This window comes from Bos javanicus, chromosome 5 (genome assembly GCF_032452875.1).
Source record: "Bos javanicus breed banteng chromosome 5, ARS-OSU_banteng_1.0, whole genome shotgun sequence".
Classification (NCBI taxonomy): Eukaryota; Metazoa; Chordata; class Mammalia; order Artiodactyla; family Bovidae; genus Bos; species Bos javanicus.
This window is the reverse complement of record NC_083872.1, coordinates 10,546,033-10,560,775: the sequence shown is the minus strand read 5'-3', so window position 1 is coordinate 10,560,775 and position 14,743 is coordinate 10,546,033. Positions and strand designations below refer to the sequence as shown.

General features: G+C 37.1%; 1 protein-coding gene across 1 annotated transcript in view; it reads right to left on the bottom strand.

The window, feature by feature from the left end:
* PTPRQ (protein tyrosine phosphatase receptor type Q) overlaps positions 1 to 14,743 on the bottom strand; it is a 284,028-nt gene that overhangs the window by 200,734 nt on the left and 68,551 nt on the right. The window contains exon 16 of the mRNA XM_061419020.1: positions 8,856 to 9,028. Coding sequence (XP_061275004.1) covers positions 8,856 to 9,028 — 173 coding nt within the window. The remainder of the gene's footprint in view (positions 1 to 8,855; positions 9,029 to 14,743) is intronic.

Genomic DNA, 14,743 nt, shown 5'->3' with positions numbered 1-14,743 from the left:
TAAGCATCTCTGTTGACAAATTACTGTTCCAGCCTAAGAGGTGACTGAGTGATTTTGACTATCTGAACTTCTTCCAAATACACTGGAACAACCCTAACTATAAGTGATTTGAACTGGTTTTGTAAAAATCCAGAATTACTAATTATCACCAAGTGTGTCATTTTGTGAATATTTCTCACACTTTGCCTCTTTAAAACGGGGATTAGGTTTTTCAAAGGATGAAAAAGAAATAATTTTAAGAGTAAAAATGATAGGAAAGAATCAGAACTTAAGAAAGTAATGAGAAGTGGCTAAGAAACAGGAGTGGAAATGAGTGAGAGAGAAGGAAATAAAGGCCTATCACAACTCCCCCAAGGTTGGCCTCATTGAGTTAGTCTAGTATTCTCAACCCCAGCACTAATGACATTCCACGTTTGAGAATTTTTTTGTTATAGGGAGCTGTGCAGGGCATTGTAGGGACCAGCCTCCCTGGTCCCTACCCACTAGAAACATACTCCCTGTGGTGACAATGAAAACTTCAGAGATCGTGAAATGTCTCCTGGAGAGCAAAACTGCCCTTGATCGAGTAACAACTGAGTTAGGCAATGTCGCAATTCATCAACATGAAAGCCTTCTCATATGCTACCTAGGAATCCTTGGAATTGATATGAAAGAAGTCTTCAGAGTTCAGTTCCTAATGCACCTGAATAAACCAACCTGATTCTACATGTAACAGTCTTCATTATAGCTAATATTATTGTATTTTCAAAAACTTTACTATATCTATCAATTTATACTTTCTGGAAGTCTACTCAATTGGTTTAATGAAAACGTTGACTTATTCTTAAGAAATGCTTCCATATTTTCTTATAAACTATAACATGATTTGTACTATTTTCAACCAGTGGTAAAAAGAATTTTATAATTAGTATATGTTTGGAAGCCTTCTAATGGAAACTGTATCATTCTGCACTTGAGTGACAAATCCTTAACGCCTGATTCTGTCTATGTTCCTAATGCTCAATAAAGTAAACATTTTTAGAATTCCTATACTACTTTCGAGTCTTGTCCTCAGCCTCATTCTTGAGCCCCTGGCCAAGCATTTGGCTTGGGTTCTTATGTTCACCACTGACAAACATTTATATACTTGGGAAATATGTTGGATGAAACGATGTATCTATACAAATCTCAGAAATTTGTGACACTACATAGCAAGATGTCTTTGGGGAGAAAACCCCTCAGGATTTGATCTGAAAAACAAGTACAGAAGTACAGAATGAGATCTGAGTGTGAAATTCAACTAGAGAGCAATTAATGAAGAGTGGACTTTAGGATTTTTTATACTTTCATCTAGGTGGAATGCTAAGTCGCTTCAGTCGTGTCGGACTCGGTGCAACCCCATAGATGGTGGCCCACAAGGCTCCCCCATTCCTGGGATTCTCCAGGCAAGAACACTGGAGTGGGTTGCCATTTCCTTCTCCAATGCATGAAAGTGAAAAGTGAAAGTGAAGTCACTCAGTCGTGTCTGACTCTTGGCGACCCCATGGACTGCAGCCCACCAGGCTCCTCCATCCATGGGATTTTCCAGGCAAGAGTACTGGAGTAGGGTGCCATTGCCTTCTCCATAGAAGAATAAGTCTCCCGAATAAATTAATTTTATTCTTTGCATTTATAGAAGCAGAAAATTCATGCTAAAGGAGAAAATAATTCTGCTCAATTTGGCTCTAGTCAAACCATATATGGAATATGGTGTTCAGCTGAGGAAGAGGCTCATTGATAAACTGGAAAATAAATACACAAGAGAGTAATCAATAATATGAATGACTGTTAAGAAACTGAGGATATTAAGCCGTAGGGAAACCATGACCATTATTTTCAAATGATAAAAAGTTAAATCATTGTATATTATTATTACTAATGGAGACACCAACATTTAAAGCTACTTTGTACCAAGTACAGTGATAAATATTTTTACCCGTGTGATCACTTAATTATATCCCAAAGAAAAAGGTATTATTATCTCCATTTTACAGTCAGCTGTTCATGTTCATAAAACTAGTCATAGCAGAGGTAGGACTGGAATATATTTCCCTGGTTGCAAATCCCAGACTCTAAGCTACTCTAAGCTACCGTGTGGGTCTGGAGAGAAGAAATGGGATAAACTGGTAAACACTAGAGAACAAATACTTCAGTTCAAAACTGTTAAAGAACATGGTAGTTTCTTATTTATATATGTTCTGGACCTGTCGTAGTGCCTGGAACTTGATAGTTACCTAATAAATGCATGCCTGTGAGACCACAAAGAAGCATGGTTTAAAGCTTATAGAACAGGAGCTGATTACATGCTTGTGGATACCCTATTGTCAGAGTTGATCAAATATTTTAGCAGAGGCTGGATTTCCAATCATTTATTAGTCATGTTATTGATTACCTTCATATATAAGCTTGGAAGTTGAAATAAAAGTCCTCAAACCCTGAGATTAAATTTTCAATGTTTTTTTTCAAAGATGTGTTTAAACAGTGAGAGTAAAATCCTATGCATATTTCAGCATGCTTAAATAACTCCTGTCTGTTAAGAAACAAACAAGTCATGAGAGGTCACTGGAAAAATTTCAATAAGGGTGATGAAATCAGAGCAAACCTAGCATCAGATGATTATATTTTAATACTTTTTAAAAAATGTCATGATCATGATGTATGCAGGTAGCTAAAAATACAGGAGATGATGAAGGATTTTCAATGAAAATAATATTTTCCTGTCTGTAGCTTTACAACTGCAAGTCTTACTCTCTAGAAGAAACATTTTTTTGAGATTTTGAAATCAATTGTTTATTTTTAATTAAGATATAATCAACATATAACATCAAATTACTTTTCAGTGTGCAACACAATGATTCAATATTTGTATATTTGTTGGAAGCAACGCCTTTAATCATTTCAGTTTCAGTTCTTACGGTGTTACTTCTAAAACCACTAGATAATATATTTTACTTTTCCGTTAAGGGTCACTGGGCTTCCCTTGCGGCTCAGCTGGTAAAGAATCTGCCTGCAATGGGGGAGACCTGGGTTTGATCCCTGCGTTGGGAAGATCTCCTAGAGAAGGGAAAGGCTACCCACTCCAGTATTCTGGCCTGGAGAATCCATGGACTGTATATAGTCCATGGTGTCGCAAAGAGTCACTTACTTTGCTGCTGCTGCTAAGTCGCTTCAGTAGTGTCCGACTCTGTGTGACCCCATAGACGGCAGCCCACTAGGCTCCCCCATCCCTGGGATTCTCCAGGCAGGAACACTGGAGTGGGTTGCCATTGCCTTCTCCATATAATTTCTAGGATATCTGTATTAGTAATTTTACCATACATTATAACATGAGAGGATTTATTACTCATTTGATAACTTTTTCATGTAATTTAACCAACCAAATAAACACAGTTTAATATCTCTCTTTGGAATGTTTCAGGGGCCCTCTGAAGCACCCCAAAGTTGGCTAGAGGTCAAAGGAACTTCAAAAGAATTCGATTTAGGAAGTTTTATCAAAAAAAATCAATTAAAAGCGTTTAGAACATTTGGTCAGATTTAGTCAATGTTGATGGGTGTATCATTTAGCTTGTTGATAGGTCACAATAGGCCTAAATACCAAGGCTCAAGGTCTAGTGAAAGTCAGCTCCGCCATCTTGGACCTAGTTGACTCTAACCAGTTTTCTTATGTAAGTTTTCACTTACTTTGGACAGTATCAATTGACTTTCTGCTACAATAGGAAAGCATTAATTACTAAAATAGATGCATATTCATATTCCAAGACCATTCTCATTTTTTATTTACTTTTATAGTTTAAATGCATTAATACTTTAATCTGGATGGACTGTAACCCAGAAACTGCAGAGCAATGCCTCTCTCATGATCCTTCTACTATCCCTAACCCATGCTGTTCATGCTTTTGTATAATCCCTTACTCTTGCATGGGAAATGTGATTTTCATCCAACCAATGGACTAAGGGAAAGACAATGGGATGTCACTCCCATGGTTACATCATACAGACTGTCCTTGCTGGCTTGATGAAGTGGATGGCCATGTTGGGAAAGTTCTGTGGCAAGAAACTGTGGGGGACCCCTATGAGCTGGAGCTAAGGATAGTCTCTAGTCAAGGGGCCAGCAAGGATCCAAGGCCCTCAGTTTTATAATCAAAAGGAAATTAAATCTGAGTCAGCCAAGACTCAGATTTAATTTGAGTCAAAAATCTAAGTCCGCCAAGAAGTAGATTCTTCCCCAGTTAAGCATTCATATGGGAACACAGGAAGGAAAGACCCTTAACTGAAGCCTTATGAGACCCTTAGCAGGGAACCTACACAAGCTGTCTGGATTCCTGACCCACAGAAACTGCAAGATGATAAATGTGAATTGTTTTAAGCTTGAAGCAAACTGTTATACAATGGAAAACTACTAGTGTAGTAAGCTAACAAAAATAGTCCAGGCAATCCTGAGCTGGAGTGAGGACACAAGAATGGAATACAGAGGTATGAAGGTTACACTTTGAACTGGCCTTAACATTGAGTGGCTATTAAATGCTAAGTATAACCAAGGTCAGAGGTAATCCCAAGATTCTAAGCCCTCATGAAGACAAGATAATGGTGCCATCATCCAGAAAGAGAGACATCAGACATATAAAAATGCCACAAAAGCCTCCAGAATTCTTCAACAATGACTTACAGATCAAAGATCTGTGGTGTGACCAATCCAAGGGGACAGGGAATTCTAAGCCTGTTATTTCATATCTGGGTTTCAACTCAGTCTCTCTCCTGACCTTGTTATCGATCATTAAAACTATCAATTACCCTTACAGACTTTCTTCTTCTGTCCCATAGGAAAACTAATAGGTCCCTACCACTAATAGGCTCCTCCTTCCAATCAAGAACCAAGTCCTATTATCTCAAAAAAAGATGCTTGTTTTGTTGTTTTATGGGGTAGATGAGTTTAAATGTGATGAGTCCTGGCAGAATTTCCCCAGAAATGATTGTAATTAGGGATGCAGAGTGTCAGAAAAATCATCATGGAAAACGAGGTGAAAGAGTCATGCAAATAGGAAGCAGTGACTGACACTCTAACATGGCTGAAGACAGAACTCTCCAGAATACCGTTATAAGGAAGGAATTAGAAAACAGTAAAAGAGCTAGCTTTCTTAATTTATTCTTTTTCATAATACAAGCCCAAATTGTTTTGCAAAGTTGCAGTATATGACAGTGGAGCAAGTACTAGGGAGAAAACGGTTGTGTCAAAAGCTGGGGAGGTGGAGGTAAAGGAATGGGTTTTGGAGGACACAGGGAAGATGAGGACAGTTAAAAACGTATATCCGAGGGTTCAGGGTTGGGAGCACATGTATACCTGTGATGGATTCATTTTGATATTTGGCAAAACTAATACAATTATGTAAAGTTTAAAAATAAAATAAAATTAAATATAAAAAAAAAAAACTCAACATTCAAAAAAAAAAACAAACGTATATATGCTTTATTTGACGTGTAGGAGGTCACTGCTGCTGCTGCTGCTGCTAAGTCGCTTCAGTCATGTCCGACTCTGTGCGACCCCGTAGACGGCAGCCCACGAGGCTCCCGTCCCTGGGATTCTCCGGGCAAGAACACTGGAGTGGGTTGCCATTTCCTTCTCCAATGCATGAAAGTGAAAAGTGAAAGTGAAGTCGCTCAGTTGTGCCTGACTCTTCGTGACCCCATGGACTGCAGCCTACCAGGCTCCTCTGCCCATGGGATTTTCCAGGCAAGAGTACTGGAGTGGGTCGCCAGTGCCTTCCCCAACTTCTAACAAGACTTGAAGGATTTCAAAAATTCTTAGGACACAGTGTGGAGGCTATACTCTGAGAAGTTAACAAGTGAATAGAAAATTCCTTATCCTACACCAAGGTCAAGGAAAAGGATGCATACTAAGCCAGACGTTTTATCTGTTATCTCCTTTACTCCTCATCATACCCTTCAACAGAAGGCAGGCATATAAGCTCTACTCTAAAAATGAGGGCAGCAAGTCTCCAAAAGTTGACTCAAAGTCATAGAAAAGGAGGAAAAGGCAGAGTCGGGGTAGGACACTGGCTCACCGGACTTAGAGCTCCTGCCACATGTCTCCCCACGCCAACCTCTGAAAGGCAAACCCAGACACCAATCACACAGGAAAGCAGAAACATCAACAATGGGCCTGATCTAATGAAGAAATATACAACCACAGAAAGAAAGTATAATGTCTCCTTTTACTGAAACTGAAGGAAACGAATATTGTGTCCCAATGAGGGTGAAAGGTCCAATGCCATGATGAATAATTACAACAGGTCACAATTATTTAGGTCACCAGACTTACCATACACAAGGTGGAGTTCTAAGCTCTTCACACATTAATCCATTAAATCCTCACTAACAACTCTGTGTTACACAGACTCTTAGAGTCCCTATCTTAAAGAGGAAACAAGTTTAGAGAGGTCAGGTCTACTCTTCCAAGGTTAAACCATCAGTAAGGCCAAAACCAAGGTTTAAACCCAGCATTCTGTCTCCTAGTTCCATGACTTAACCTCTCTACTGTAAAACACACTGCTGCTGCTGCTGCTGCTGCTAAGTCACTTCAGTCGTGTCCACCTCTGTGCGACCCCATAGACAGTAGCCCACCAGGCTCCCCCGTCCCTGGGATTCTCCAGGCAAGAGCACTGGAATGGGCTGCCATTTCCTTCTCCAGTAAAACACACTAAATGACCAAATTACAAATATAAACCCAGATTTGTATATACCAAAGCTCATGTGATCTCTATTATGTCACAGGGATTGTGGATCAGATCACAAGAAGTCTTTCCTGAGTCTCTTAGTTTCAAGAGAAAAAGAGGCATGGCTTATCATTCAATAGATATCATTAGCAGAAGTGGGAGACCTGCCACACAATCCTAAAAGAGTGAAGTATCTAATTTAAGGCCTTCTCAGCAGGAGCAGAGGGTTAAGCTTTTGCCCTGTCCCTGAGCTGTCAACTAAAGTATCAGAGAAAGCATAACTCAACATCTTTTACACAAGAGGAATGGAGTCAGTATTGGATTAAACTATAACCCTGGGCCAGAGGTCAAACAACTTGTACTAATGAGTCCTGGTTGGCCAGAATGCACTAAGCACATAGTAAAGTAGTGAAAAAGTTGGCTTAAAGCTCAACATTCAGAAAACTAAGATCATGGCCTCTGGTCCCACGACTTCATGGCAAATAGATGGGGAAACAGTGGAAAGAATGTCAGACTTTATTTTGGGGGGCTGCAAAATCACTGCAGATGGTGACTGCAGCCATGAAATTAAATGACGCTTACTCCTTGGGAGGAAAGTTGTGACCAACCTAGATAGCATATTCAAAAGCAGAGACATTACTTTGCCAACAAAGGTCCATCTAATCAAGGCTATGGTTTTTCCTGTGGTCATGTATGGATGTGAGAGTTGGACTGTGAAGAAAGCTGAGCACCAAAGAATTGATGCTTTTGAACTGTGGTGTTGGAGAAGACTCTTGAGAGTCCCTTAGAGTCTCCTTACAAGGAGATCCAACCAGTCCATTCTGAAGGAGATCAGCCCTGGGATTTCTTTGGAAGGATGATGCTAAAGCTGAAACTCCAGTACTTTGGCCACCTCATGCAAAGAGTTGACTCATTGGAAAAGACTCTGATGCTGGGAGGGATTGGGGGCAGAAGGAGAAGGGGACGACAGAGGATGAGATGGCTGGATGGCATCACTGACTCGATGGACGTGACTCTGAGTGAACTCTGGGAGTTGGTGATGGACAGGGAGGCCCAGCGTGCTGCGATTCATGGGGTCGCAGAGTCAGATGTGACTGAACGGCTGAACTGAACTGAAGGTAACTTCCAGGTGCGTATCAGAAATGGAGGAAGTCTGGGACTAGGAATAAAATGGATAATATACGTGGAGAAAAACAAGAGCACAGCTAGAAGAAGTAATGATTCTGGACCAAACAAGTGGAACCTAATTGCTGAATAACCAGCAGGCAGGGCCTCCAAGTTACAGTGTGCTACACTCACTGGTCTTAAATAGATGTATTTTTTGTGAGCCCCGGGAACCACCAATATCTGGATACAATCAGTTTAAAGTCTTAGAAGGATTTCCCAGGTGAACAGGTGTCTGGATGAGGTAAATGAAGACAGTGAAGGAAAAATTAGTGCTGCCTATATTGGGTTGGCAAAAATGTTCATTTCGATTTTTCCATAGCGTCTTATAGAAAATCCCAAACAAACTTTTTGGCCAACACAACACTTTCAAATAGAAACAAAGCAGGGAAAGAAGGCTTCCAGTGTGACTAGAAGCAAACACTGTCCTCTTATTTTATATTTATGAAGTGATTTCATCTCTTATTTATTTGATTTCTTTAGTCAAATGTATATTGCTTGTTTTTAAATGAGGTAGCTTTGAGAAATCTGGGTTCCTAAGACTAAGGGGGACAAAACCATTTGTCAACAACAGTTACTAAAGTTATTGTGTCTTTCTTTGGCAACTATTCCAAATTGCAAGCACAACCTTAGGAGGAGTATTTAAATCTTAACAGGAGTTTCCAAACAATTCATTAACTTTATTACCATAATAGCATTCACTTATGGAAGTACCTTTAGTCCTGCTTAATTGCCCAATTAACATTTTTCATATGCTGAAAAAGAATAATAGCACTTAACTAATAATAAATGTCTTGAATTGAAATATGATGAGCTAGATTATCAGCATAGCTAAATTTACTTCACTTTGTACTTTGAAGCTTGTCAAATATTTTATGTTTGCATGTTGGCAAATCTCCCAAGTTATCTGGGCTAAAACCGGGTAGAAAGGGCTCAACACAATAGGAAATTCAAGGGCAGTACCTCATCTTTTCCGATCAGCAGAGTATCTTCTAAAATCACTCTTGTCTCGGAAACTAATACTCTCACTCGATATTGGTTAATGATGCCATTGGGTTGTCGTGGTTTCTTCCAAGTAATTCTTATTTCTGTGGCTTCTACTTCTGCAACCTGCAAATCAAATACTGCACCTGGAGCTAAAAAAGAGAAGAGGAGGGAGCTTTAAAAATACCTTCTCAGATTTCTAAAAATTCCAGAAGGCAGCTCATGACTGAAGGCATATAAGCAATTCTGTTAGAAAACAGACTAAAACAATTTACTAATTTATGAACAATTGGATTTGTATCAGACCCTTTAAAAACACAGATAACTAATGTTAAATTTCTATACATTGCTCTCCACATGTACACAAGAAACAGAGCAACATAATTTTCCCAAATCAAAATGCCATAACATTTGTTCAGAACAAATTAATTTATAAAAATAACTTTCCAGGGAAAGTTGTTTATGACTGATGAATTCCCAGTAGAAATCTTGAAGGCTCTACAAAAATTAAACATACCAAAAGATAATATCTGGAATACTCTGAATGCAGTTACATGTAGCTGGTAAACTCTATTAGGCAACTTTTAATTTGTTTGAAAAAGTAATGGATTTTTATCTGCTGATTTTATAAATTATGTGAATCTCAAATTTCAGATGCCCTTACTCTTTGCAGAAGTAAAGAAAAAGAAGGAAAAACAATTGGTTTTAGATAAGGTACCAACTACTTAAATTCCAGTTAGAAAGTCACCAAGTGGTGATCATTTTGTAATGAATAAATGCATCAAATTATTAAATACATAAAATAAATGTATGTATGTCATCAAGGGCAACTACTAGGAAACCTCCCAGTACAACAGGACCAATCAACCAAGAAAAATTCTACTTTGGGCACTTGCCCACTTTTAGTTTATATTTCATTATGTGATTATTAATAGCCAATTCCTCCCTTCACATTTAGTCTCCCTATCTCTAAAATGGGTGTCATTAAATCTTTCCTATCACTATACAAGATTACAATAAGGAATAAATGGTTCAAAAGACTTTATAGTATGCTGGCTGAAGAAAGAGAAAATGTGACATAAAAGCACTGTTCTTTATGATTGGGATGTGGTCATACATTACATTTCTTTCCCTAAGGTAAAATGTTACACACAGTTAGCAAATTCCAGTTGGAAGAAAGACATATTAAGGATAAAATACAAACGAAGAATGATTCTATTCTTCTTTAAGATAACAGAAAGGAATTAATGTCACAACTCCCGTAAATATTATTTATAATTAATGAACCTAATTAAGCTGAAGTTAAACATGAAGTTAGCATAATCATGTAGTATTTCATCTTAGAGATTAAGAGTTGGGTTTTTTGGTCCCTATAAAGTAATCAGTACAAAACAACTCCTTAGATATTTTAATAGTGTAAATATTTCTCAATGTTTGTTGACTAATGAATGACTAGATAGCTGAACTCTGAATCTCAAAACCATGACAACCCAATGGAATCATTAACCAATATCAAGTGACAGTATTAGTTTCTGAGACAAGAGTGATTTTAGAAGATACTCTGAACTCTGAAATTAGAAGCCTATTATTTGATTATTGCAGTCAAGTCTCCAGAGTCCAGTATGGGTAAAACCTGTGCTCAAAATTAAGATATAAATGTTACATGGGTACACTCATAACTTGTCAATTCTTTCAATCTCCTTTGCTAAAAACATTTCAGTGTATCTCTATACAGAGGATAATTCTTTACCTTGATTTCCCCACAGGTATTCTAATCTGAAGGAAAAACAATTTAATTTTTGAAAGATGGAGGAAGAGTTCTAAATTAGAACCCCACAATAAATGATTTATTCATTTGTCATTCAACAGACTGAGGACTCATCATATGGTCACGTTCTAGGCACTTAAGGATAGAGGGAGTAAGAAGACAGATAAAAAGCCTTTGCATAGGTCACCTCTTATATAAGATTTCTTTCATTACCATACATTGTTGCTAAACTTATGTTTCTTTCATATTTATCATATTGACATCATTCAGGAGTAGAGAACCTTTCCAATTAACCACAGAGTATGAAAACAACACAGCTATTTAACTGGCAAAGCTCCATTCCACCTTTCTTTGACATTTCTGGGGTTGCTATGTGGATGAAGTCTTAGTCAGTATTGCATAATATAAATCAGAGAAGAGATCTGGCATTTTCCCACCTAATTTGAACTCATGTAGAATCTCAATTGAAGAAGCAGTTTAATAACTATATTGATCAGAGTCATCAGATAACTAAATCCCACCTACTATAAAATAACTGAAATGGTCAGTACCATTTGGTGCAACAAAAATTACCCACAACAGTATATTTAAATTGTATTGTCTCTTATTCTGTTAGCCAAACCTAAAAATAGACATTGTTTATCTTCTAATTTATAGTTTTCAATACAACTTAATAAGTATTGCCCCATAACACTAATGCTTAACAATCACAATCCAAAGTTAAGTGGTTCTCTATTACCCTAAAAATGTACCCCAAACTTGTGTAAGAACAACTGTAAGGCTATCTCTTTTTTATGAAAGAAGAAAAAGCTTAGGGGATAAAGGAAATGAAGGACACAGCATTGTATCTTGTCTTTGGAAAGACACTTGATATGTTACACCAAAAATTCTCATGGAGAAACCAGAGAAGTGTGGATTAGATCAAACTCCTTTAATATTGATACCAAATTAACTAAAGAAAATCAAACACACAGGCAATTATTCATGGTTCAGCATTAATTCTGAAGGTGTTGTCTATGAGGATGACCTATGAATCATTCTCAGGTCAATACATCTATAAATTTTACTAATAAATAGGAAACAGAGTATACATATAATTGGTAAAAAAAAAAAAAATTCAGAATGATTAGTAGTATACCTGTGGCTTATTTATGTTGATGTATGGCAAAAACCATCTCAGTTTTGTAAAGCAATTATCTCCAATTTAAAAAAAATCAACTCCTAGAAAACAATGGAGACAAATGGTATTGGGGTAAAGAAAATACATTAAAATAATTTTTGCCCTTATCTAGCAAATTAAACTCCCATTGGAAGTGAATTTTGTAAAAATCTACTGAATCTGAAAATTTGAAAAATAAAAATCATGGAGAATCCTGAAAAATACAAAGTTGACAGTTTCTCAGTGATCTCCCTACAAAGATGTTACTACTATTTGCAGAAAATAGCAAATTGAAATTACTGAGGACAAGTCTTCACTTCAATAGTCTATTTATGGGGGAGCAAAGATGGATTTCAATACTTTTTTTGCTTTTAAGACATGATGTAAACTTTCTTAAAAGATATTCGACACTAGTCATAGAGAAGTTTTAGGGGATTTGAAGCAGCAAAATTTACTTAAGACTTTTTTAACCCACATAAAAATAACAAGCAAAAATCTGTTGTCATTGCTATATTCAGCAGGTTGTTTCATTCTGGAATGGCAACTATGACATTTTGTAACACTGGAGATTATCATCATTTTTTCCAAAACCATCTCTTCTTCATGCCTAAGTAGAAATCTGCTCAGTAAAATATTAAGGGAAATGCAGAAAAATTATGAAAAACATAGGATAACTGCTTTCACAACATCATGTTGATTTTCTTTGACAATGGACCATATCATTCTCAGTATTAATGAAATCAGCCCTGTTATAATGTGATAACACATATTTTCTATAAGAAATAAATTCAATATTTTTCTATGAATATCTGGAGATTTGTTAGAACCTTGGTTGTTTTAAAATATATTAATTTAAAAGCTGGCTCTAATTGATTTCCTAATTAGACTACAGACTATTTTTAAAATATGAAGAATAAAATTGAGAAACTAATTAGAATACGAAGAACCTGTTATATTAATGAATAAAAAGAATACTAGAAAATTAAAGTATCAATTATAACTCAAAGTGCGTATGTTCTAATGAGTTATTTGATTGTTCTCATACAGCTTAAAGATTCCTTTATGGCAAATTTTTAATCAGTGGGACCAGGATTAATTAATGTGTCAGAGTCTACATTCACTGCATTTGCCCCAGTATATCACTGAGACCCCTTGGCTGAACTATTCCTTGAGAATTGCATGGAGGAAGCAGGCATGCAGAGAAAAGAACCATGCCACGCTTGCCCTTACAGCTACGAAGGCCACCTTAGTTTCCAGTGGGTTCTGAGAGCCACTTGGATGTGGTGAGCAGGTGATGAGCAGTTCAGGAGGCAGTAAGACAAAACTGAGGTAAATCACCGGGCATACAGAGCAAATAGAGTCATCTATTCAAAATGACTTGGCATCAAAAATAACCCATGTGAAGTACGTTGAACAATGTCCTTAAATATTCTATTTATTATTTTGTAAATTAAATAATAAAGACATAAGAAAGGAAAATAAATGTTTAAGTGATATCCTAAATAAAATGGAATTGTATGTGGTAGTGTATTATCTGGGCTTCCCTGGTGACTCAGATGGCAAAGAATCTGCCTGCAGTACAGGAGACTCAGGTTCCATCCCTGGGTCAGGAAGATCCCCTGGAGAAAGGAATAGCAACCCACTCCAGTATTCCTGCCTGGGAAATCCCATGGACACAGGATCCTGGTGGGCTACAGTCTTTGGGGTTGCACAGAATTGGACATGACTTCACATCTAACACACACACACACACACATTATATTATCTAGTTCACTGTTTTGGTCAAATGCTGTAGGCCAAGAATCATGACAATAAAACAATTATTTTAAATTGTGGATTCAGTTAGGAGCACCAAAATCAGCTTGATTTGAAATAAGGTTGAATTTATTTAATTGTACAACATGAGAATAGAAATTGGTCAATTGGGTTGGTCGAGAAAAGACCAGATTCAAGGGCTCTAAGTCTGATAAAGGCCACGTTGCTGGCATCTTGTGTTTGGCAAGCATACATAAATCTGTCTAGATTTCTTGAAAATTCCTAAGAGCAGGTTTAGGTAGAAGTGGGAGAAATTTCAGGTCTAAGGGAAAAGACATACATGCTAAGACTCTTCTGATATAAATGCAAAAGAGAAATTCTGGTATGAAAAAAATAAAAACACTTTATTATTTTTTGTCTATTTTATATATGGTGCTTCTCTTTAATCTGTGTATTGAAACCATGTACACATTACTATTTTCATTTGAAATCCATGTAACATAAATTTTACATTCTTTCAATAGGAAAATATTCTCAAGGGTCATTCTTTGAAATGGGGGAAAAGTACAAAATTCCCTAACAGTTGCTGCCCTCTCATGGTCAAACACTTGAATGATTTATCTGATGAAGGTATGCCCAACCTTGTTTGTGTGTGTGCATGCATGTGTTCGTGTGCACACATGTGTGTTTAACTCACAACTCACTGAATGTTAGCTATCACATAAACAAAATCTGTTTTATCAAGTGTTAGTGTGATTGTAAAAAAAAAAAATTGTTGAATTCTCCTAAATAAGTACAATATATAAAGAAAGACATTGAGCAAATTTGGTGTGGGCCCAGAAAACAGGTTGTGAAATGGCATGGTAATATTTTTTAAACACTACAGTTAGCCTTAGACTGTGGTAGTTAACATATACAAATAGTTTCTTCAGGAGAAATTTTGAAAATAATTTCAGCCTATTCTGGTAAATTTATATTATGCACCTTCCAGGAACCCTCAATTGCTTAGAATATCCTTTTGATTATAAATAGCATCACTGATGCAACAGACATGAATTTGAGCACACTCCGGGAGACAGTGAAGGACGGAGGAGCTGCATGCAGTCCCTGGGGTCGCAAAGAGCTGGACATGACTCAGTGACTGAGCAGCAACAACACCACAGGCATTGTGGGATATATGGATTT